The sequence below is a fragment of the Mobula hypostoma genome, chromosome 12 (genome assembly GCF_963921235.1).
Source record: "Mobula hypostoma chromosome 12, sMobHyp1.1, whole genome shotgun sequence".
Classification (NCBI taxonomy): Eukaryota; Metazoa; Chordata; class Chondrichthyes; order Myliobatiformes; family Myliobatidae; genus Mobula; species Mobula hypostoma.
Window position 1 is genome coordinate 63,891,250 of NC_086108.1, and position 24,003 is coordinate 63,915,252.

A 24,003-nucleotide genomic window follows, 5' to 3' on the forward strand; every position below is an offset into this window, starting at 1 on the left:
GTTTCCCCAACTATTGAATCCCCTATCACTATAGCTCGAATCTTCTTCCCCCCTCTTCCCCTCTGAAGTTCGTAGGAGATCTATATGATCTTCTCAGTTGTCAATCGCAGGTGAAAAGTCATGAACAATGGAAATCGGATATGTTTCCCTTCATTGACCTCACCGAAGCATTGTGTTGGGTGAGATGGGGGCATATCCTTCCGAGTGCTGAAGGAAAGTGTCTACCTGATGAGGCTGGCAATTGAGATAGAAACATAGAAAATAGGTGCAGGAGTAGGCCATTCAGCCCTTCCAGCCAGCACCGCCATTCAGTATGGTCATGGCTGATCATCCAACTCAGAACCCTGTACATGCCTTCTCTCCATACCAACTGATCCCTTTAGCCACAAGGGCCATATCTAACTCCCTCTTAAATATAGCCAATGAACTGGCCCCAACTGTTTCCTGTGGCAGAGAATTTCACAGATTCACCACTCTCTGTGTGAAGAAGTTTTTCCTCATCTCGGTCCTAAAAGGCTTCCCCTTTATCCTTAAACTGTGACCCCTCATTCTGGACTTCCCCAACATCGGGAAGAATCTTCCTGCATCTAGCCTGTCCAATCCCTTTAGAATTTTATATGTTTCAATAAGATCCCCCCTCAATCTTCTAAATTCCAGCAAGTATAAATCTAGTCGATCCAGTCTTTCATCATATGAAAGTCCTGCCATCCCAGGAATCAATCTGGTGAACCTTCTTTGTACTCCCTCTATGGCAAGAATGTCTTTCCTCAGATTAGGGGACCAAAACTGCACACAATATTCCAGGTGTGGTCTCACCAAGGCCTTGTACAACTGCAGTAGAACCTCCCTGCTCCTGTATTCAAATCCTCTTGCTATGAATGCCAGCATACCATTCGCCTTTTTCACCGCCTGCTGTACCTGCATGCCTACTTTCAATGACTGGTATATAATGACACCCAGGTCTCGTTGCACCTCCCCTTTTCCTAATCGGCCACCATTCAGATAATAATCTGTTTTCCTGTTCTTGCCGCCAAAATGAATAACCTCACATTTATCCACATTAAATTGCATCTGCCATGAATTTGCATCCACTCACCTAACCTATCCAAGTCACCCTGCATCCTCTTAGCATCCTCCTCACAGCTAACACTGCCACCCAGCTTCGTGTCATCCGCAAACTTGGAGATGCTGCATTTAATTCCCTTGTCTAAGTCATTAATATGTATTGTAAACAACTGGGGTCCCAACAGTGAGCCTTGCGGTACCCTTCTAGTCACTGCCTGCCATTCTGAAAAGGTCCCGTTTATTCCCACTCTTTGTTTCTTGTCTGCCAACCAATTCTCTATCCATATCAATACCATACCCCCAATACCGTGGGCTTTAAGTATGCACACTAATCTCCTGTGTGGGACCTTGTCAAAAGCCTTCTGAAAATCCAAATATACCACATCCACTGGTTCTCGCCTATCCACTCTACTAGTTACATCCTCAAAAAATTCTATGAGATTCGTCAGACATGATTTTCCTTTCACAAATCCATGCTGACTTTGTCTGATGATTTCACCGCTTTCCAAATGTGCTGTTATCGCATCTTTCATAACTGACTCTAGCATTTTCCCCACCACCGATGTCAGGCTATAATTCCCTGGTTTCTCTCTCCCTCCTTTTTTAAAAAGCAGGGTTACATTAGTCACCCTCCAATGCTCAGGCACTAATCCAGAATCTAAAGAGTTTTGAAAAATTATCACTAATGCATCCACTATTTCGTGGGCTACTTCCTTAAGCACTCAGGGATGCAAACCATCTGGCCCTGGGGATTTATCTGCCTTTAATCCCTTCAATTTACCTAAAACCACTTTCCTACTAACATGTATTTCCCTCAGTTCCTCCATCTCACTAGACCCTCGGTCCCCTACTATTTCCGGAAGATTATTTATGTCCTCCTTAGTGAAGACAGAACCAAAGAAGTTATTCAATTGGTCTGCCATGTCCTTGTTCCCCATGATCAATTCACCTGTTTCTGACTGTAAGGGACCTACATTTGTCTTAACCAATCTTATTCGTTTCACATATCTACAAAAGCTTTTACAGTCAGTTTTTATGTTCCCTGCCAGCTTTCTCTCATAATCTTTTTCCCCTTTCCTAATTAAGCCCTTTGTCCTCCTCTGCTGAACTCTGAATTTCTCCCAGTGCTCAGGTGTGCCGCCTTTTCTGGCTAATTTGTATGTTTCTCCTTTGGAATTGATACTATCCCTAATTTCCCTTGTCAGCCATGGGTGCACTACCTTCCCTGGTTTATTCTTTTGCCAAACTGGGATGAACAATTGTTGTAGTTCATCCATGCGATCTTTAAATGCTTGCCATTGCATATCCACCGTCAACCCTTTAAGTATCATTTGCCAGTCTATCTTAGCTAATTCACGTGTCATACCTTCAAAATTACCATCCTTTAAGTTCAGAACATTTGTTTCTGAATTAACTATGTCACTCTCCATTTTAATGAAGAATTTCACCATATTATGGTCACTCTTACCCAAGGGGCCTCGCACAACAAGATTGCTAACTAACCCTTCCTCATTGCTCAATACCCAGTCTAGAATGGCCTACTCTCCAGATGGTTCCTTGAAATGTTGGTTCAGAAAACCATCCCACATACATTCCAAGAAATCCTCTTCCTCAGCACCCTTACCAATTTGATTCACCCAATCTATATGTAGATTGAAGTCACCCATTATAACTGCTGTTCCTTTATTGCACGCATTTCTAATTTCCTGTTTAATGTCATCCCCAACCTCACTACTACTGTCAGGTGGCCTGTACACAACTCCCACCAGCGTCTTCTGCCCCTTAGTGTTATGCACTCTACCCATATCGATTCCACATCCTCCAGATTAACGTCCTTCCCTTTCTATTGCGTTAATTTCTTCTCTAACCAGCAATGCTACCCCACCTCCTTTTCTTTCATGTCTATCCCTCCTGAATATTGAATATCCCTGAATGTTGAGCTCCCATCCTTGGTCACCCTGGAGCCATGTCTCTGTGATCCAACTATATCATATTCATTAATAACTATCTGCATATTCAATTCATCCACCTTGTTACGAATGTTCCTTGCATTGACACACAAAGCCTTCAGTCTTGTTTTTACAACACTCTTGGTCCTTATACAATTATGTTGAAAAGTGGCCCTTTTTGATTTTTGCCCTGGATTCGCCTGCCTGCCACTTTTACTTTTCACCTTACTACTTTTTGCTTCTACCCTCATTTTACACTCCTCTGTCTCTCTGCACTTGTTCCCATCCCCCTGCCATATTAGTTTAAATCCTCCTGCTCTTTTCATGAGAAATGAGTAATCGTTAGGTACAACTGATAAATTCCAGGTTGTCCAAAGTGCACAGCAGGTCAAACATCTGCATTCTGATATTAGCTGTGTTCTTCTCACAGCTGTCATGATGTGCATCAGAACTCTTGAAAAGCTGTTCATTCTTTCATAACCGAGTGCCAGGTCACCACAATGGAGTTGCCCCATATCAAAGATGCCAGACCAGCATCACCCGCCAAAGGCATACTCTCCACTGTTCGCATTGACCAACAGCATCAGGAAAGCAAATGCTACCCTTGAAGGCAAATAGCAGTTTAGGTTGCTGCTATGCTACCAAGAATTAGTATTGATAATGTGTTACTGGAAGTTGTTGACAGCTTCACAGATCAAGGCTCCACAATCCCCAGGAATCTGTCACTCGATGCTGAGATCAACACACACATTACAAAAGCTGCAACTTGCCTCCCCAAACTCAGCAAGAGTGTAGACCAACTGCAAACTGGTGGAAAACACCAGACTGCGAGTGCCCTCCTTCGTCCTTAATACACTCCTTTACAGCAGTTAAAGATGATGAATAAACAAAAGGCACACAAGTCCTGAAGCAGGGTCTCGGCCCCAAACATCCACTGTTTACTCTTTTCCGTAGATGCTGCCTAACCTGCTGAGTTCCTCCAGCTTTGTGTGTGTGTGTTGCTTTGGATTTACAGCCTCTGCAGATTTTCTTGTGTTTATAAAGAGCTTAATATTCTCCACCTTCACTGCCTCAGATACAAATTATGTATCTTATATATTAGAGCATGCTAATTCTGTCAGCATGCTTTTGTTGTTAAGTCAATGACTGAGACAACTCTGACATAAGAGCCTTTGGAAAGGACCGATGGAGGGCTGACTATTCAAATGTGTCTCAGAAGAGGAAGGTGTAACAAAGTTTATCTGGCCGAATGAAGACTCAGAGAAAATAGAGACAAGCAGCTGCAGATTTTCTCTTGTTCGTGACCAGTAAAATTTGCACATTCTCAAGCCCTGGCTTCATCTGCAGCAAATGCATTAGATCTGCCATGTTCTGACCACAGAGAACATGTTCAATAAGTAATTGACCCGCAAACTGCAAGACACTACCCTCTGAGACAGAAGGCTGCTTACGGGCACAAAGGCCATTAGGCATGCAGAGCAACTCCGAATAATATACAATGCAAGTTATTACATCACTGGGTTAAAACAGTGCAAGTCACTCATACGTCACTCACTAATTGGAGATGTCAGGTGTGCTTGTGCATGAGTTAAAGGTGACTGTTTCTTTAGCCAGAGAGTCCAAGGCATTGATCTTGTCAAATAGATCCTCTAAAATTTTTACTTGCTATTTACCTCCATCTTCCATCTCTAATTCCCCACAATTTGCCGCTGAAATTGTTTGGGTCCCTGTTGACAGCGTGCCCAGCTGGATACCAACGGAACTAGGCTAAAAATGTATATCCCAACTGGCCCTTGTTTGACATCACAAATGTATTTCCTCAATGCCTTGGCTCCTACATCCAGAACCACTCTGTCCCTAACACTAATTCTGACTTTGGGTCTGATCCACCCAATCCTCTTCCAGTCCTTTCTCTGCAACCTAGAGTATGAACTATTCTGAAAATCAAAAATCCGTAAATGCTGGAAATCAGAAATAAAAACAGGAAATACTGGAAATATTCAGCAAGTCATGTAGCATCTGTGGAAAGAGAAAGAGAACTGTTTTTCCTTTGTTCATTTTCTCTCTTTGTTGCTGGGTGTTTGACCATCTTTTTGTGTGTAGTGTTTCATTGATTCTATTGTGTTTCTTTGTATGTACCGTGAATGCCCACCAAAAAATCTCAGGGTAGTATATGGTGACATGCATGTTCTTTAATAACAAATTTACTTTGAACTTTGCTTTCATTAGTCCATCAACTCAGATAGTTCATCAACAAGTTATCCCCATGACTGAGAACAAGCAAGTAAAGTTCAAAGAAGAGAGTCAAGAAGCTAAATATACCAGATCCCAAATTCAACGGATATCAGAAAATTTTTAAATGATCTGAATATTTTATGATGGCAATGGGCTATTGGACTTCCTTCCTGGTTCAGCTGTCTGGTCATCACGAAGGCAGCTAGGTTTTTTGTTCTTCACCTTTTCCAATACCCTGCAATATTTTATAGCATCTCATATTACTTGTGATACTGGGTCACAGTTACTGGCATCGACTGAACTTTAATCAGTACTCAACAATGATGTTAATCATTTCTTAATGTCTCTCCTATAATGCTGCATTGAATATTGTCTAAACCACATAATAAGGGTCACGCAAAGGGACTCTGGTATGAGCACTCAGAAAAACTTGCATAATTTGAAGGTTTCATTAATAATTTCTATGAGGGTTTATTTATACCAGCATGATTGTATTGTAATTATGCTCACAACAGCAATGAAACTTTGTTGCTTTTTACTTAAATGGGTGTTTTGGTAGTAGGCTGAATGGGTTTCTAGAAACATCAGGAGGGAAAGAAAGATTTGGCCAAAAATTCATCTGCTCGCTTAGATTTTCAATAAAAGCATTCATTGATACTTGTCCCCTGCTGCCCGTGAAAGTGAAGATCACACTTGTGCTAAAGTTTTTAACTCTGGATCACTACAGATAGCAAACACATACCACAGTTCACATCTTAAAGTATGAGGGGTTATTGAGAATCTTAGGAAAAAATAAATCCTCAACTCTGCCTGTCACATCCATTCTCTGTTACATCATCAAAACTCTCCAGATAGTATGATCATACATAATTTCCACTTCAACAGAATACTTTTGTTCTCCTTTATTGGCCAATACTTATAAACTTGTCCAGATGGTTGCTATTTTTTCCATCATCATTCTTTTTAAATATTTCCTAACCACTGACCTTCAAGACAGCAGAAAACTAAAAAAATCTGGAGAAACTGAAAATCTGATCTGAGTTCTAATGATGGTTACTGACCTGGAAAATTTGCTATTTCTGTTTCTACAAAAAAACTCTGATCTGCAGAGTATATGCAGCATTTTCTGTTTTTATTTGACATTAAGGATCAGCTTCATTGATTACAAGGTTTATCCCTTTCCCTTTTCTGAACAAAGGTTTAACATTTGCAATCATTTGGCACATTTTTTTGGCAAATCATCTTCCTTGACAAACACTAAACAGCCTTCATAGACACCCTGATATTGTGCTTCTCCATTTGTGACATTTAATCAGTGATGCTGCTCGCATAACAGGACCTCTGGATTCTTCTTTTAAATAGAAGCAACCAATCTATCTTCATCTTGTTTCCTTGTTATCTCATTTTATCTTAACTGTACAATTTTAATACTCAGCCCAAGACTCCGTATATTATCTGTGTTTACTTTTTACTCCTACTCTTACTCTGACTCATCTTCCGAACTCAACTCTGACTTTAAGGGCACTATTATACTTGCCTAACTTCATGACATTCAACATCCATCCTGAGTTATCCTCAGTTCTGTCCTGTGGTGGGAAATAGTGGCTTTTCCAGTTTGCAGATGCAGAGGCAGGATTTGGAGTAACTCCAAGATTGAATAGTACAACACAGGTACAGCCTTTGGGCCCACAATGTTGCATTGAACTAATTAAACTAATGACAGCTAATCCATTCTGCTTTTGCGGTCCAATCCTCCGCATATCTAAGAGGCTCTTAAATGCCTTTGCTGTATCTGCTTCCACCGCTACACCTGGTAGTGCTTTCCAGGCACCCACTGCTCTCTGAGTGAAAATGAATCTGCCGCTCAATTCTCATTTGAACTTTACTCCTCTCATCTTAATGCATGCCATCAGGTATTAGATTATTTCAAACCTGAGATTAAGATATCGGGCTATCTATGCCTCTCACAATTTTATAAATTTGTATCAGGTCCTGTCTCAGCCGCACTAGAGAAAACAATCCTAATTTGTCCAGCTTCTCCTTATAGCACATGTCCTCTAGTCCAGTCAGAATCCTAATAAACCTTTTCTGGACTCTCTTCATAGCCTCCACATCCTTCCTACAAAGGGGCAACTAGAAGTGAATACAATACTTCAGATGAGGTCTAACCAGAGTTTTATAAAAGAACAACATAACCTCCTGACTTAAACTTAATGCCTCAACTGATAAAGGAAAACATACTAAATGACTTTTTTTTTAAAAATCACCGTAATGACTTGTGCAGCCATTTTCTGGGAGATATGGACTAGGGCTCTAAGATCCCTTTGTACTTCAATGCTGTTAAGGGTCCTGTTAAAGTGATGAAAAATGATGCTATATTATAAAGCATTATCATTTGCACCTCATTGTCTACCTGCACTGCATTTTCACTGTAACTATAATAGCATATTCTGCATTCTGTTATTACTTTTCCATGACACTACCTCAAAGTGCTCTGTTTTGAAATGATCTGTATGGATGGTTTTCAAAATTAAAATTTTCACTGCATCACAAAGCATGTGACAACAATAAACTAATAGCAATAATGGCTAAAACTGCATTAGCTGTAACAGAATTTGATAATAAGGCAGTTATGTTCCTTCACACATGGGTAGATTCAATGGAAAGAATTTGTCAATATTGCATAGCTGAGACAGCTTGCCTTAAAGTGTAAAGCTTCTGAGCTTGACCTAAAATGTAAAATTCCTGAGCTTGAGCAAATGATCATTGAAAACTGCACATCAACACTAGTTTGGCAGAAATCGTTTCAACAGTTGATTAAACTGTGTAAGCTGCTTGAGTTAGCAAAAGCAATGTCATTCGATGCAAAAGGATAAAACATTTCACTTCAGCAGACAACAGCAGAAAAAATGATCAACCATTTTGCAAAACAGAAAACGCAGCACACCTGAAAGACATGTAGCAAGTTCCAGTTCTGACAAAAATTTTTGACCTGAAGCATTAAGTTCCTTTCCCCATTGCTGCAGTCTGACGTGCTGCCTATCTCCAGCATTTTCTGTTTTTGTTACATGTAGGACATGATGAAGCCAATGTAGATATCAACAATAATTATGACCCTGAGTACATACAGTATCTATAGTGTATTATAATCATGAGTGCACCCAGAGATGGATGGAAACTAGTATTTGCAACTTGCATTACATGTGATGGATATTAACAGTCCAGGTCCTGGACACTTACTGCTACCTTGGCTTTTTAGGACAGCAGAAGAAACTATCTATAGTTCACATTTCTAATCAGTAAACTTTTCTCATTCTCTCGACTTCATCAGCAGAAACAACACTGTCCGTGTTGAACTCACTAAGACGGTAATGTAATCAGGAGCAACGACATTGTTGATGCTAACTTAATCAAAATGCTCTAACCAAATGAACTGATCAATGCAGTTATGAAATGTTTCATGCAAATTAGGTCATTACTGGAGGATTGGTTAAAAATGATATTAGAAGGCAGTAGGTATTACAGATAGAGACGTACTATCCACTCCTCAGCCTCGACCTGAGATGGATTTCTTCTGAGAAATTCTTGCTGCAGTGGATGACTTGCCCTCTGTACTACATTACTATGGTTTTCTAGTTTGTAAACTATGCATGTGTTTTTGAAACACTTTCTAGAATAATAATCTCTGTTAGAATTTAGTCCTCAAATAAGATGTACTCTATTTAAAATAAAATATCATGTCTAATCATATGCATTAGCCAGAAATATATCCTCTTTGTTTGGGAAGGAGGACCACAACTCAAAATAGAGATTATTGACAGTTAAACCCCTCCAGAAAAGAGATTAGAGTTGTTATGTAAGCTAGTCTTTGAAATATAAACTAATACAGAATGTCCCTTAACATTCAATGGCATCACCATCACTGAATCGCCTACTATCAACATCCTGGGGTTTACCATTGATAGGAAACTGAACTGGTCTAGCCATATAAACACTGTGGCTACCAGAGCGAGTCATAAGCTAGGAATCCTACAGTGTGAAACTCACCTCCTGACTCCCCAAAGCCTGTCCACCATCTACAAGACTCAGGTCAGGAGTGTAATGGAATACTCTCCACTCGCCTGGATGAGTGCAGCTCCATCAACACTCAAGAAGCTCGACACCATCCAGTACAAGGCAGCCAACTTGATTGGTAGCCCTTCCACAAGCATCCAATCCCTCCAGCATCGACGAACAGTTGCAGCAGTGTGTACTCTCTACAAGATGCACTGCAAAACCACACCAAAGCTCCTAAGGCAGCACCTTCCAGACCCATGACTACTATCATCTAGAAGGACAAGAACAACAGATACCTGGGAACAACACCACTTGGAAATCCCCCTCCAAATCACTCACAATCCTGACTTGGAAACATATCACCATTCCTTCATAGTCATTGGCTCAAAATCATGGCAGCACTGTGGGTGTACCTACACCTCAGGGACTGCAGCGGTTCAAGAAGGCAGCTCAACATCACCTTCTCAAGGGCAACTAGGGATGGGCAATAAACATTGGCTTAGCTGGTGATACAGTACTCATCTGCTGTAAACAAATAAAAAAATACACTGAAATGAGGGTATTATTGGACATTTTAACTGATAAGAATATAGAACAGTACAGCACAGTGCGGGCCCTTTGACTAATGATGTTGTGCTAACCCTTTAATCTATTCCCTTATCAATCTAACCCTTCCCCATAACCCTCCATTTTTCTTTCATCCATGTGCCTTTCTAAGAGTCCCTTAAATGTTCCTAATGTATCAGCTTCTACCACCACCAGTGCGTTCTTTGTGTATAGTATTCTCTGTGTAAAAAAACTATCTTTGACATCCATCCCCTATACTTCCCTCCAATCACCTGAAAAGTATACCCCTTGCATTCGACATTTCGGCCCTGTACACTCAATCTATGCCTCTGATCATCTTGTACACCTCTATCAAATCACCACTCGTCCTCCTTTGCTGTAAAGAGAAAAGCCCTAGCTCTATCACCCTATCCTCAGAAGACATGCTCTCCAATCCAGGAAACGTTCTGGTAATTCTCTTCTGCACCTTCTCTAAGGCTTCCACATCCTTCAGAAACTTAGAACAGTACTCCAAGTGCAGCCCAACCAGAGTTTTATAGAACTGTACATTACCTTGTGGCTCTTGAACTCAACCCCCAACAAATGAAGGCCAACCCACCATACTCCTTCTTAACCATTCTACCAACTTGTGTGGCAATTTTGAGTGACCTATGGACATAGATCACAAAATTCTGTCTGTTCCTCAACACGATCAAAAATCCTGATGTTAAAAATGTACTCTGCCTTAAAGTTTGATCCTCCAAAGTGTATCACCCAACCTTATACTTCCTTGTCCAAGTCATCTGTAACATCCCAAAGTGCAGGGGTCCCAGAACAGATCCCTGTGGTGCACCTCTGGTCACTGAACTCCAGGCAGAATGTGTTCCATCAACCACCACTCTCTAGCTTACGCGGGCAAGCCAATTCCAAATCCACACAACCAAGTTTCCCTAGATCCCCTGCCTCCTGACTTTCTGATGAGCCAACCATGGGGAACCTTGTCAAATTCTTTACTAAAATCCACGTGCACCACATCCACTGATCTACCTTCACCAATTTGTTTTGTCACTTCCTCTGAGAGGTCAATATGGCTTGTGAGGCATGACCTGTACCTTACAAAGCCATGCTGACTATCTGTGATCACTGACTATGCTTCTCCAAATACTCATAAATCCTGTCTCCAAGAATCCTCCTCAGTAATTAGCTCGCCACTGATGTTAGACTCATTAGCCCAGGGTTATTCCAATTACCTTCTTTGAACAAAGGAATGACATTTTCCATCCTCCAATCTTCTGGTACTGCTCCTTTGGCCAGAGAGGACACAAAGATCATGCCAATGTCAGCAACCCCTTCCCTCACTTCCAGTAGTAACCTTCAGTATTTCCCATCTGGTCCTGATGGCTGTGCAGGCCAAGTCATTGGGTATACTCAAGGCAGAGCTTGATAGGTTCTTGATTAGTAAATGCATCAAAGGTAGCAGGGAGAAGGTAGGAAAATGGGGTTGAGTGCATGTTTAGTACCTGGGAGATGGCAAAATAAAGAGAGTAACCATTATTTACACTGTGCTCAGCAGGGAGTCTGTATAATTAATTACATAGAAACATGGAAAACATATAGTACAATACAGGCCCTTCGGCCCACCAAGCTGTGCCGAACATGTCCCTACCTTAGAACTACCTGGGCTTTACCAATAGCCTTCTATTTTTCTAAGTTCCATGTACCTATCCAGGAGTCTCTTAAAAGACCATATTGCTTTCGCCTCCACCACCGCCACCGGCAGCCCATTCCACACACTCATCACTTTCTGCGTAAAAAACTTACCCCTGACATCTCCGCTGTACCTGCTTCCAGGTGATCCCTGAGGCACACCACTGGTCACCGGCCTCCATCCAGAATATGACCCGTGTACAACCACTCTTTGCCTTCTGTGGGCAAGCTGGTTCTGGATCCACAAAGCAATGCCCCCTTGGATCCCATGCCTCCTTACTTTCTCAATAAGCCTTGCACAGGGTACCTTATCAAATTCCTTGCTAAAATCCATATGCACTACATCTATGGCTCTACCTTCATCAATGTGCTTAGTCACATCCTCAAAAAATTCTATCAGGCTCCTAAGGCATGATCTGCCTTTGACAACACCATGTTGACTATTCCTAATCATATTATGCTTCTCCAAATGCTCATAAATCCTGCCTATCAGGATCTTCTCCATCAACGTACCAACCACTGAAGTAAGACTCACTGGCCTATAATTTCCTGGGCTATCCCTACTCCTACTCCCTTTCTTGAATAAGGGAAAAACATCAGCAACCCTCCAATCCTCCAGAACCTCTCCCGTTCTCATTGATGATGCAAAGATCATCACCAGAGGCTCAGCAATCTCCTCCCTTGCTTCCCAACGTAGCCTGGGGTACATCCCGTCCAGTTCCGGTGACTTATCCAACTTGATGCTTTCCAAAAGCTCCAGCACATCCTCTTTCTTAATATCTACATTCTCAAGCTTTTCAGTCCACTGTAAGTCATTCCTACAATCACCAAGATCCTTTTCCATATTGAATACTGAAGCAAAGTATTCATTAAGTACCTTCACTATTTCCTTCGGTTCCATACACTGTTAAAAAGGCCAAGGCATTGCCGTTTATATTGTCCAATTCCTGAAGACAATGTACAGAATGTTGTCCACACTTTTGCCATCACTAATGTGGGTACAAACACAACCGAAAAGCCTGTGCTTTGGTTGGTTGTGGACACAAACACACACGCACACAAAGGGTATCATATCTGACCTTCCAGTGAGAATATTTGGATTCACAGAGCCCTGTATAACTAGTTGCCTGCTATACTGCACAATTTGATTACAGTATCACTGTTTATTTGGAACTGAATTACTCACCTTGGAGTCATTCATTTCCAGCCCGTAGGCGATATTTTCATCACAGTGTCCTTCCAAGTGGAGACTGGAATGCTGTTTCGAAGGAGTGCACTCAAGGTAAGTGAATGCATGATAAGGTCTCATTTATACTCAAAGTCTAGATGTACCTCCTACACATTCCCTCAATCTTTTATTATTATGAAAATATAATGTGCATTAGATTCTAGGGGAACTGGATTAGCACATAATGAGCAGGACAGTTTGCCCCTCTAAGGGCAATAGTAGCTATAATGTTGTACTTTCTAACTAGCAGATTATATTGACGACAAACAGCTGTCAGTCATCAGTTCTGCTAAAGCTTGTTGTCCAAGCTTTAGAGTTATTTAGCACTGCCAAGGACAAGCAGACATTATGTGCACCATCCTTTCCTGACCGGTTTAAACAGTGACAGTTTTGGAACTTAACTGAAGGGTGTGGAAATTATTTCCTGACTGCCTGGTAGTAGCAGCTCTTTTTCATTAATTACAAGAAAAAAAGACACACACAGAAAATAAGAGCAGGAGTAGACCATCTGGTCCTTCATACCTACCTTGCCATTCAAATGATTTTGGTTGCCACAGGCGTCAAACTCTTTCTCTCTCCCCCCGAGTTCCTCACAACACTTAACTCTTTCAAAAATATATCTGCCCACTTTTCAGAAGCCTCCAGCAATCTAGCTTCCACAACCCAGAGAAGCAGCGCCTCTGCAAGGAAAAAATCTGCACCTCATTTTTAAATGCTCTTGCGAATAGATTCTTGCTCAACTGACCACATCATCTAGTTTCTGTTCAAACTATTCAATCCTCCTTCATCTCCCACCTTCCCTTGCACCTGTAGGAAGGAGGTACAGAAGCATCAGGACTAGGACTGCCGGACTGGGTAATAGCTCCTTCCTTCAGGCTGTGACTAATAAATACCCTGCCACCACTGAGATTTCATCACTGGGACAGCCAGCTGTTCACCGTTTAGCTGTGCTGCGCACTACGTTCATTTTAAATCATGTTTTATGAACATATTCCTGGTGAAATTTTGTTTTATGTGCTGCATGTGATATATGTGTTGTGGCCCAGGAGAACATTGTTTCATTTGGTTTTACAGTTTGTAGAGTCAGATGACAATAAACTTGAAATTGAATTTCAACTTAATGTACACTGCTATTTAACTTGTTTCTATTTTTCTGAACCACACTATTACGCACCACACATCACACTAACAGCATCCGTACATATATTCTGGAATAACTATAATATGACTCCAAGCAGCCTAATAGTTGCTTCTCAGCTCCAGAAAATTGCAATGGGCTTCATTCGATTGATGCTCATTACGTTGGAGGACTGTGTGTAGCGGAGTGCCTCAGGGATCTGTACTGGGTCCAATGTTGTTTGTCATATATATTAATTAACTGGATGATGGGGTGGTAAATTGAATGAGTAAGTATGCAGATGATACTAAGATAGGTGGCATTGTTGATAACGAAGTAGGTTTTCAAAGCTTGCAGAGAGATTTAGGACAGTTAGAAGGGTGGGCTGAAAGATGACAGATGGAGTTTAATGCTGAAAAATGTGAGGTGCTACAGTTTGGTAGGACTAATCAAAATAGGACATACATGGTAAATGGCAGGGCATTGAAGAATGCAGTAGAACAGAGGGATCTAGGAATAATGGTGCATAGTTCCCTGAAGGTGGAATCTCATGTGGATAGAGTGGTGAAGAAAGCTTCTGGTATGCTGGCCTTTATTAATCATAGCATTGAGTATAGGAGTTGGGATGTAATGTTGAAATTGTATAAGGCTTTGGTAAGGCCAAATTTGGAGTATTGTTTACAGTTCTGGTCACCGAATTATAGGAAAGATGTCAATAGAATTGAGAGAGTACAGAGGAGATTTACTAAAATGTTGCCTGGGTTTCATCTCCTAAGTTACAGAGAAAGGTTGAACAAGTTAGGTCTTTATTCTTTGGAGTGTAGAAAGTTGAGGGGGGACTTGATAGAGGTGTTTAAAATTATGAGGGCGATTGAGAGAGTTGACGTGGATAGACATTTTTCATTGAGAATGTGGGAGATTCAAACAAGAGGACATGAGTTGAGAATTAAAGGGCAAAAGTTCAGGGGTAACATGAGGGGGAACTCCTTTACTCAGAGTGGTAGCTGTGTGGAACGAGCTTCCAGCAGAAGTGGTTGAGGCAGGTTCGATGTTGTCATTTAAAGTTAAATTGGACAGCTTTATGGACAGGAAAGGAATGGAGGGTTATGGGCTGAGTGCAGGTCGGTGGGACTAAGTGAGAGTAAGAGTTCGGCATGGACTAGAAGGGCCGAGATGGCCTGTTTCCATGCTGTAATTGTTATATGGTTATATGGTTACATTGAGAAGCAAGAGAAAATCTGCAGATGCTGGAAATCCCAGCAACAGCACAAAATGCTGGAGGAACTCAGCAGGCCAGGCAGCATCTATGGAAATGAGTAAGCAAAGAGTCCTGATGAAGGGTCTTGACCTGAAACATCAAGTGTTTACTTTTTTCCATAGATGCTCTCTGGCCTGCTGGATTCCTCCAGCATTTTGTGTGTGCTGCTCATGATTTGCATTGTTGTTTTTTTTACTCTAGTTTAAGTTTCCAAGTTTGAGGCTACATTTAGAGGTTAGCATTAACCCCCTATTTCACTGAATGATTTTATTTTTCAAGTTCAAATTCAGGTTGATTGTCATTCAACCATACTCATATATACAGCTAAATGAAATATCATTCCTCTGGGGCCAAGGTGAACAAAAATAGTAAATATAGTCATACACAGCACATACAGTACAGTCACAAGTCCCTGAGAGGCATAGCCTGAAGACTGGCAGGTTGACATAAAGTGCAAGGTGTGTGTTTATGTAAAACACTACCATGTAATATTACCGGCACCATTATAATAAAACAGGCAGTAGTATGAGTATGTGAAGCAGCAGCAATAAAAGATGAAAAAGAAACTGGTGAAGGATGTGACTGTGTCTGTGAGTTGGGGATAGATGGGGGTGGCATTGGTGGGGCTCAGAGCATTCAGCAGGGTTGTACATGTGTACTGGGTGGCAGCAGAGTGTTAAGAAATCTAACATCCTGGACGAAGAAGCTGTTAGCCAACCTGACAGTTCTAGTTCTTAACTATTTCAATATGGAGATAAAATTCCAGTGCATTCAAGATAAGGAAATATTCTAAAGATTGGCTCAGGTCACTGTTTTATTATCTGCTTTTATGGGATTTTTCTCACCTCCAGAAGGCAACTGAAAGGCAAAGCCAAGATGTTGGTTTAGGATGTAACATCAAACACGTATCTTGAAGCACTTACAGTAAATAAGAAATAAGAACAGTGGACATGCATAATGTTAAACTTCCTTGGTTTCTTATATAGCAAAATATGATAAAAATTGTTTACAATATAGCATTGTTAAGCAAAACTAATATGCTATGTTATCCAAGAGATCCATCTCCACATACAGGTTATGATTTTTTTGTTCACTGAAAATTGTCTAAAATGCATTTAAAAATTCAAGACTTGTGATGACTCATAAATAAATTCTATATTATGACTTGTGTCCCTTAGATTCTCTTTCCAACATTGTAATATAATGAACTGAAACATCAGTCTGTAATTAAGCACACCTTTTCATGTCTAATGTAGTGCAAGAGAATTAAAACCGATTTCATCATGCTAATCCTCTGATAAAACTATGTTATTCTTTTACATTACTCAACAACACTGAAATCAATTGTTAGAACATATACCTACAGAACCAGGGGAGCCAACGCACTTGACCACTGTAATACCAGGTTCAAGAACACTTACAGTGCCATTCCAAGCCTGCACTTTGGATCAGCTGGCATATAAGCAGAGACTAAAGCATGCAACACCAGCGGTGAGGAACAAGAAGGTATGGTCAAGAGATGTGGAGAGACACTTACAAGACTGTTTTGAGTTGGTGGACTAGGCAATATTTAGGGATTCATTTTTGAGTCCTTATTAATATGCCACAGTTGTCACCAACTTAATCAAAACCTGCGCGGATGAGTGAGTGCCTTTGAGGACATACCAGAAATACCCAAATCAAAAGCCATGGATCAAACAGCAGATTCATAGTCTGCTGAGGGCTAGATCTGTCGCATTCACCTGTGGATTTTTTTTTTGCCATTTGCGCAATTTATTCTTTTTTTACGTGTTGGGTGTTTGATATTTTCTTGAATGGGTTTCATGGCGTTTCTTTGTTTCGTGACTGCCTGTGGGAGGATGAATCTCAGAGTTATATTCTGTATACATATCTGATAATAAATGCACTTTGAATCTTTGAATCAAACTGGTGATCCAGAATTATACAAGAAGTCCAGGCATGACCTATGGAAGGCTATTTTAAAAATGAAAAAATAATTCCAATTGAAGCTAGGGACAGAATCAGAAGCACTTCAATTTTGACAGGTTTTGTAGGCCATTATTTCTCACAAACCGAAACCTAACATCATGAGTGTTCCAAGTAAGCTCACTTCCAAGTAAGCTCAATGCATTTTTGTACATGCTTTGAAAGGGAGAACAGAACTACATCCGTATGAATCCCTGCAGGATCTGGTGACCTACTGATGTCAGAACATCTTTCTTGAGGGTGAATCCTCGCAAGGCATCAGGCCCTGATGGTGTACCTGGTACAGTACTGAAAACCTGTGCCAACCAACTATTGGGAGTGTTCAAGGACATCTTTAATCTCTCACTGTTGCAGTTGGAGGTTCCCAATGCTGCAAAAGGGTGACAATCATACCAGCGACCAACAAGAGCAGGATGGGTTTCCTCAGCAACCACTGCCCAGTTGCACTCACATCTACAGTGATGAAGTGCTTTGTGAGTTTGGTCAAGGCTAGAATCAACTCCTGCCTAAGCAAGGACCTGAACCTACTGCAATTTGCCTATAGCTATAATAGGTCTACAGCAGATGCAATCTCACTGGCTCTCCATTCAGCCTTGGAGCTCCTGCACAACAGCAATACCTACATCAGGCTACTGTTTGTTGATTACAACTCTGTTATCACACCATTATACCTTCAGTACTAATCAACAGGCTCCAAAATCTGGACCTCTGTACCTCCCTCTGCACCTGGATCCTTGACTTCCTCATCAGGAGACCACAGTCAGTGCATTTTGGAAATAGCATTTCCTCTTCGCTGACAATCAAAACTGACGCACCACAAGGATGCGTGCTTAGCTCACTGGCTTACTCTCTCTACACCCACATCTGTGTGGCCAGGCACAGCTCAAACACCATGTATAAACTTGTCAATGACACAGCTAAGTGCCAGCTGACTGTCTTTTGTACCGGAGAAGAGAGAGCCTCAATCGGATTCTGACTCCACTGTTAGCCATGCGTCTAATCTACATAGAAAGCATCTTTAGCACTGTCGATTGGTATTCCTATTAACACCCCAACACATTTTTAATTCATGTTTTTAGAGCTTTTCAGGACTGGCTGTACGAATGAGGTTCCATTCCACCACTGTGTGTAAGGAGTTTGGATATTCTCCCTCTGACTGCATGGGTTTTCTTGGAGTGCTCTGGTTTCCTCCCACATTCCAAAGATGTATGGGTTAGGGTTAGGTGCCCGAAGCATGGTGGCACTTGCCCAGGATAATCCTCGTAGACTTGATTTGAAGCAAGTGATACATTTCACTGTATTTTTTATGCACATGTGACATACAAAACTAAACTTTAAATAATTGACACAGAATGAAACTAAGTTTTCCAATGAACCCAGTGCAGTTGACAGGATCTTGATCAGATTGAAAAGAAAAGGAGAACCACCTTACAGTGAATCAGAGGAAGGCCAGGAATTGAGTCCTTGGTGGGTTCGAAAGGAGGGTGGGAAATATAGCCTCAGTAATGGTATAGGCCCTATACTATAGGGAATGTGAAAATTGGAGCAAATCACCTCCCCTCCCAACCCCGACACCCCCGTGTTCAGAGGAAACACCACAAAAATCATCTGCTGAGCCAGGTGCTGAACCAATATGAATAATTCAACAGTAGAGTTTTCTTGCAAATAGGCACTCGTAGATTCACCACAGTGCATGGAAACCTTGTAAGGATGGATGACTGCATTATATTTATGTATTGACTGAATCGCTTCCTTTCCAGTTCTCCAGTGAATTTTAACCTAATGGATCTCAAATAAGAATGTACGGTTAAAATGCCATGAATATTTGAGAAAATGAAAATGATACTGAATGTTTTGCACTGTTATTCAGTGCTAAGGTACAAATATTTTGTGCTTGCCTAAATTAAGTGCTAATGAGATAATTAGTATACCAGTGTTCATATCAATGAATTGTAAACTTCTGTCAACTGAGCATGGAATAACCTTGAAACAAAAAAAAACATAATGTCGATGTTTATTGCATTACCCACAAACTGAAGAGTGATCGCTGAATGTCAAATTCATTAACTTAATGATCACTTTGATTTAGCTGGACAGTATCGTTCCTGAGAAATTCAACAAATTTTTGGAGGAGGAAACCAGAGGTCTATGAGTCCTCATCAAGAAGGGGTCTGCAACTTTAAATTCCTTGGTATTACAGTATCAATTGACCCAGCAAGTAAGTGCAATTATGAAGAAAGCATGCCAGCACCTCTACTTGCTTAGAAGTTTGCGAAGATTCAGCATGACATCTCTCTACACCCATGACTGTGTGGCTAGGCATAGCTCAAATGCCATCTATAAATTTGCTGATGATACAACCATTGTTGGCAGAATTTCAGATGGTGATGAAAGGGCATACAGAAGCGTGATATACCAGTTAGTTGAGTGGAGTCACAGCAACAACATTTCACTCAATGTCAGCAAGACCAAAGAGCTGATTGTGGACTTCACAAACCAATCAGAAGTGGAGAGAGTGAGTAATTTCAAGTTACTGGTTGTCTATATCTCTGAGGGCCTAACCTGGACGCAACATATCGATGCAGCTATGAAGGAGGCAAGACAGCAGCTATATTTCATTAAGAGTTTGACGAGATTTGGTTTGCCAACTAAAACACTCGAAAACTTCTACAAATGTACCATGGAGAGCGTTCTGACTGCCTGCATCAGCATCTGGTATGAGGGCTGGGCTACTGTACAAGATCAAAGCAAATTGCAGAAAATTGTAAAATTATTCAGCTCCATCATCTCCTTTACTCTCTGTATACCCATGACTGTGTCACCACCCACAGCTCCAATCTGCGAATTAAATTTGCTGATGATACTACACTGATTGGCCTAATCGTAAATAATAATGAGGCAGCCTACAGAGAAAAAGTCATCACCCTGACACAGTGGTGTCAAGAAAACAACCTCTCCCTCCATGTTGCAAAAACAAAGGAGCTGGTTGTGGACTACAGGAGGAATGGAGACAGACTAACCCATATTGACATCAACGGATCTGGGGTTGAGAGGGCGAACAGCTTTAAGTTCCTCGGCATACACGTCACCGAGGATCTCACGTGGTCTGTACATACCGGCTGTGCGGTGAAAATGGCACAACAACGCCTCTTTCACCTCAGACGGTTGAAGGTGTTTGGTATGGGCCCCCAAATGCTAAAAACTTTCTAGAGGGGCACAATTCAGAGCATCCTGACTGGCTGCATCACTGCCTGATATGGGAACTGAACTTCCCTCAATCACAGGCTCTTGCAGAGAGTGGTGTGGACAGTCCAGCGCATCTGGAGACGTGAACTTCCAGGACGTTTACAAAGGCAGGTGTGTAAAAAGGGCCCAAAGGATCACTGGGGACCTGAGTCACCCCAACCACAAACTGTTCTAGCTGCTACCATCTGGGAAACAGTACCACAGCATAAAAGCCAGGACCAACAGGCTCTGGGACAACTTCTTCCACCAGGCCATCAGACTGATTAATTCATGCTGACACAATTGTATTTCTATGTTATATTGACTGTCCTGTTGTACATACTATTTATTATGAATTACTATAAATTGCACATTGCTCATTTAGATGGAGACGTGATGTAAAGATTTTTACTCCTCATGTATATGAAGGATGTAAGTAATAAAGTCAATTCAATTCTATTCATTAGTACTCACCTACGTAGTATCCAAGCCTTCTTCAAGGAGCAGCGCTTTAGGAAGGCATCGTCTATCATTAAGAACCCCCACTGCCCAGGACATACCCTCTTCTCATTGTTATCATCAGGAAGGAGGTACAGAAGGTTGAAGGCACACAGTCAGTGATTCAGGAGCAGCTTCTTCCATTCTGTCACATAATGTCTAAATGGTCATTGAACCCATGAACACTACCTCACTACATTTTTATTTCAGTTTTTTCTGCACTACCTATTTTAATTTAACCATTTAATAGACATACATACTTACTGTAATTTAGTTTTTTTTCTCTATATTTTTGTTATCAGGTATCTCATTGTACTGCTGCCGTAAAGTTAACAAATTTCATGACATATGTTGATATTAAACCTGAGACTGACTCTGATTCTGAAAACTTTGACAAACTTCTATATATGTGTGGTAAAGAGTATATTGACTGAAACTTAGTCAGCTCCATCACGGTCACTAGCCTCCGTATCATCCAGGATATCTTCAAGGAGAGATACCTCAAAAAGGCGGCGTCCATCACTAAGGACCGCCATCACCCAGGACATGCACTGTTCTCACTGCTACCATCAGGAAGGAGGTACAGCAGCCTCAGGACCATGTTCAGGGACAGTTATTACCCTTCAACCATTAGTCTCTTGAACCATTGAGGTAACGTCGTTCGCCCTATTACTGAACTGTTCCCCCAACCTGTGGACTCACATTAAGGACTCTTCACCTCACGTTCTTGATATTTATTTAATATTATTATTTCTGTTTTCCTTTTTTATTTGCACAGTTTGTTGTCTTGTGCACTTCGGTTATTTGTCCATGTTGTTGGGTTCAATCTTCCTTTGATTCTATTATGTTCCTTGTACTTACTGTGTATGCCCACAAGCAAGCAAATCTCAGGGTTGTATATGGTGACATATATGTACTTTGATAATAAATATACTTTGAACAATCTAATTTCTCTGGATTGCCCAATTCAAAGCAATCTAAACTGTTTGTCAGACACTTTTCTTTGAAAATCCAGCTCAAAGTAAGCTTGGGTTAATGACTGGAGTACTATAGAAGAGATCACTAGTAACTAGTAATGATAAAGGGGATTGTTCAAGTGAAAGTTCTTAATTACTTCAGAAATTTTATGATTTAAAAATAACTGCCAGCAGAAACAGCAGGTTCCCAAGTACAACAACATGAACATTTTCATGGTCTACAGCAGGTTTATCACCTGATTAAAAAAAACAAAATTGAAGAAGTATCTTAGGAATGGGAATTACCGACAGCACTGGGAAATTGCAGATATCACAGTTCCTCTGAAATAATCACAGAACCTTACAATACAGATAGAACCTACTCAGAGCATCACAACTCCTTCAGTTCTTTGAAAGACTTCAAAAGTCATTGACCTGAAAAGTTATCCCTGATTCTCCTTCGTAGGTGCTTCCTGACCTGTTGAACATTTTCTTTGAGTGAGATGTCCAGTTAGCCTATTCCCTTTTAGACCTGCAGTTTTTTTTACCCTGTTTGAAATTAAAAATATATTGAACATTTCTGGCAAGAAATGTCACTTACATGACCATATGGAACATCTTCATATTCATTTCATGAGTAGCTGACCACTGTGTTCTTTTAATTGATTGAACTCCATAAGAATTCTCCAACTATTCTACACATAATGATATTACCACAGCTCATGGAAGAAATCAGAGTATTTTTATTTTTTATCATAAAACAGAGCAAACTGTGACCAAATTCTGGCAGCAGCAGCATAATATAATTAAACAAAAACAGAAGCAGTTTATAATGACTTAACCCCTCTGAATTTCAATTACTTTTAATATCAATTATCAGCACAATTCTAACAGTACAAGACACAGTAAAGGATACTGTAAATTTATCTTTTATGTGGTTCCTGATGGCAACAACGGAGTGCATTAAAGTAAAATGTTTGAAAGAATGCTATAGTTAGGAATTGCTCAATCCTTTTGAAAATGTAATCATGTTTTAAATGCTGCATTGCACATATCACATTAATTTAAAATGTAGAATTCTCACACAGTACAATCTAGCATTTTACTCAAGGTACCTGCGTAAAGGATTTCAGCATGGGAACAGAAGGATCCTTCATCATATTCTTTGTGGTGTCTGTGAAAACAATTTTGCCTGCATCAGGTATTCTGTAATGCAAAATTAGGACAAAATTTCTGAATCAAGTAAACTTTCTCCACATTATAATTGTACATTTTCTTAGTTCTAGATCTTATATACATAAGGAGGCATATATCTAATTTTCAATCATACAACCTGATTTTTGGATTTACTGTCCTGAAATTCTAGAATGAATTAGACATTTGAGTCAATTTGTGAAGGATTTTTTTTATAAATGCCTTCTATGACAAAGTATTTCAAGTAATTGTTATCATTGACTCAGCTTTGCAAATTGAGAATTCATCACAGTTTCACCGGGCCCTATTTCTCTCCCATCCTGATATCACTTACGAACTTCACAAAAGGTAGCACAACTACATAACAAACAATCGGCTGGAGGATCTCTGTGGGTTAAGCAGTATCAGTGGGAGCTTCGGGTTAAAACCCAAGATTTCAAAACTCAGGGATTTGATCTAAATGTCAAAAATGCCTTCCCTTCCATAGGTGCTACTCAACCTACTAAGTTCCTACTGCAGAATGTTTACTGCTGCTTATAAAGTGTTTCTGACATAAAATACAACATGTGGATTTTCCATCTTCTATTCACACTATTCCAAGGGATACTTAATGAGGATCTCAGTATGGATGAGGACAGATGTGATTGATAACTATGTTGGCACATAAGGAAAATTATCTTGAAGTTTTGCAAAAAATTCTGTCAATTCTCAATCAATGTGATGCAAATCTAAAACTTATTGTAGACAAGATATAATCCATTGACTAACTGTTGGATAAACCATACTAAATTACTGTTAAATCCAAAAGATGAAACCAGGAAAGAAATGGGATAGAAGAAATCACATTAATTGATAAATATTTATTTCATGAATTTGTTGCATTAAATATCAATATTTATTATTATCACCAAAACCATCTGACAATTCAATACAGTAACAACCAGAGGAAAAGGTTGTATTTATCTTCTATATACCTCCATTCT

The 24,003-nt window shown here is 40.4% G+C and overlaps 1 protein-coding gene across 1 annotated transcript in view; it reads right to left on the minus strand.

Annotated features, from left to right (window-relative positions):
- frem1b (Fras1 related extracellular matrix 1b) overlaps window positions 1-24,003 on the minus strand; it is a 215,270-nt gene that overhangs the window by 145,102 nt on the left and 46,165 nt on the right. Inside the window, exon 11 of the mRNA XM_063064975.1 lies at window positions 22,942-23,032. Within this exon, the coding sequence (XP_062921045.1) occupies window positions 22,942-23,032 (91 nt within the window). The remainder of the gene's footprint in view (window positions 1-22,941; window positions 23,033-24,003) is intronic.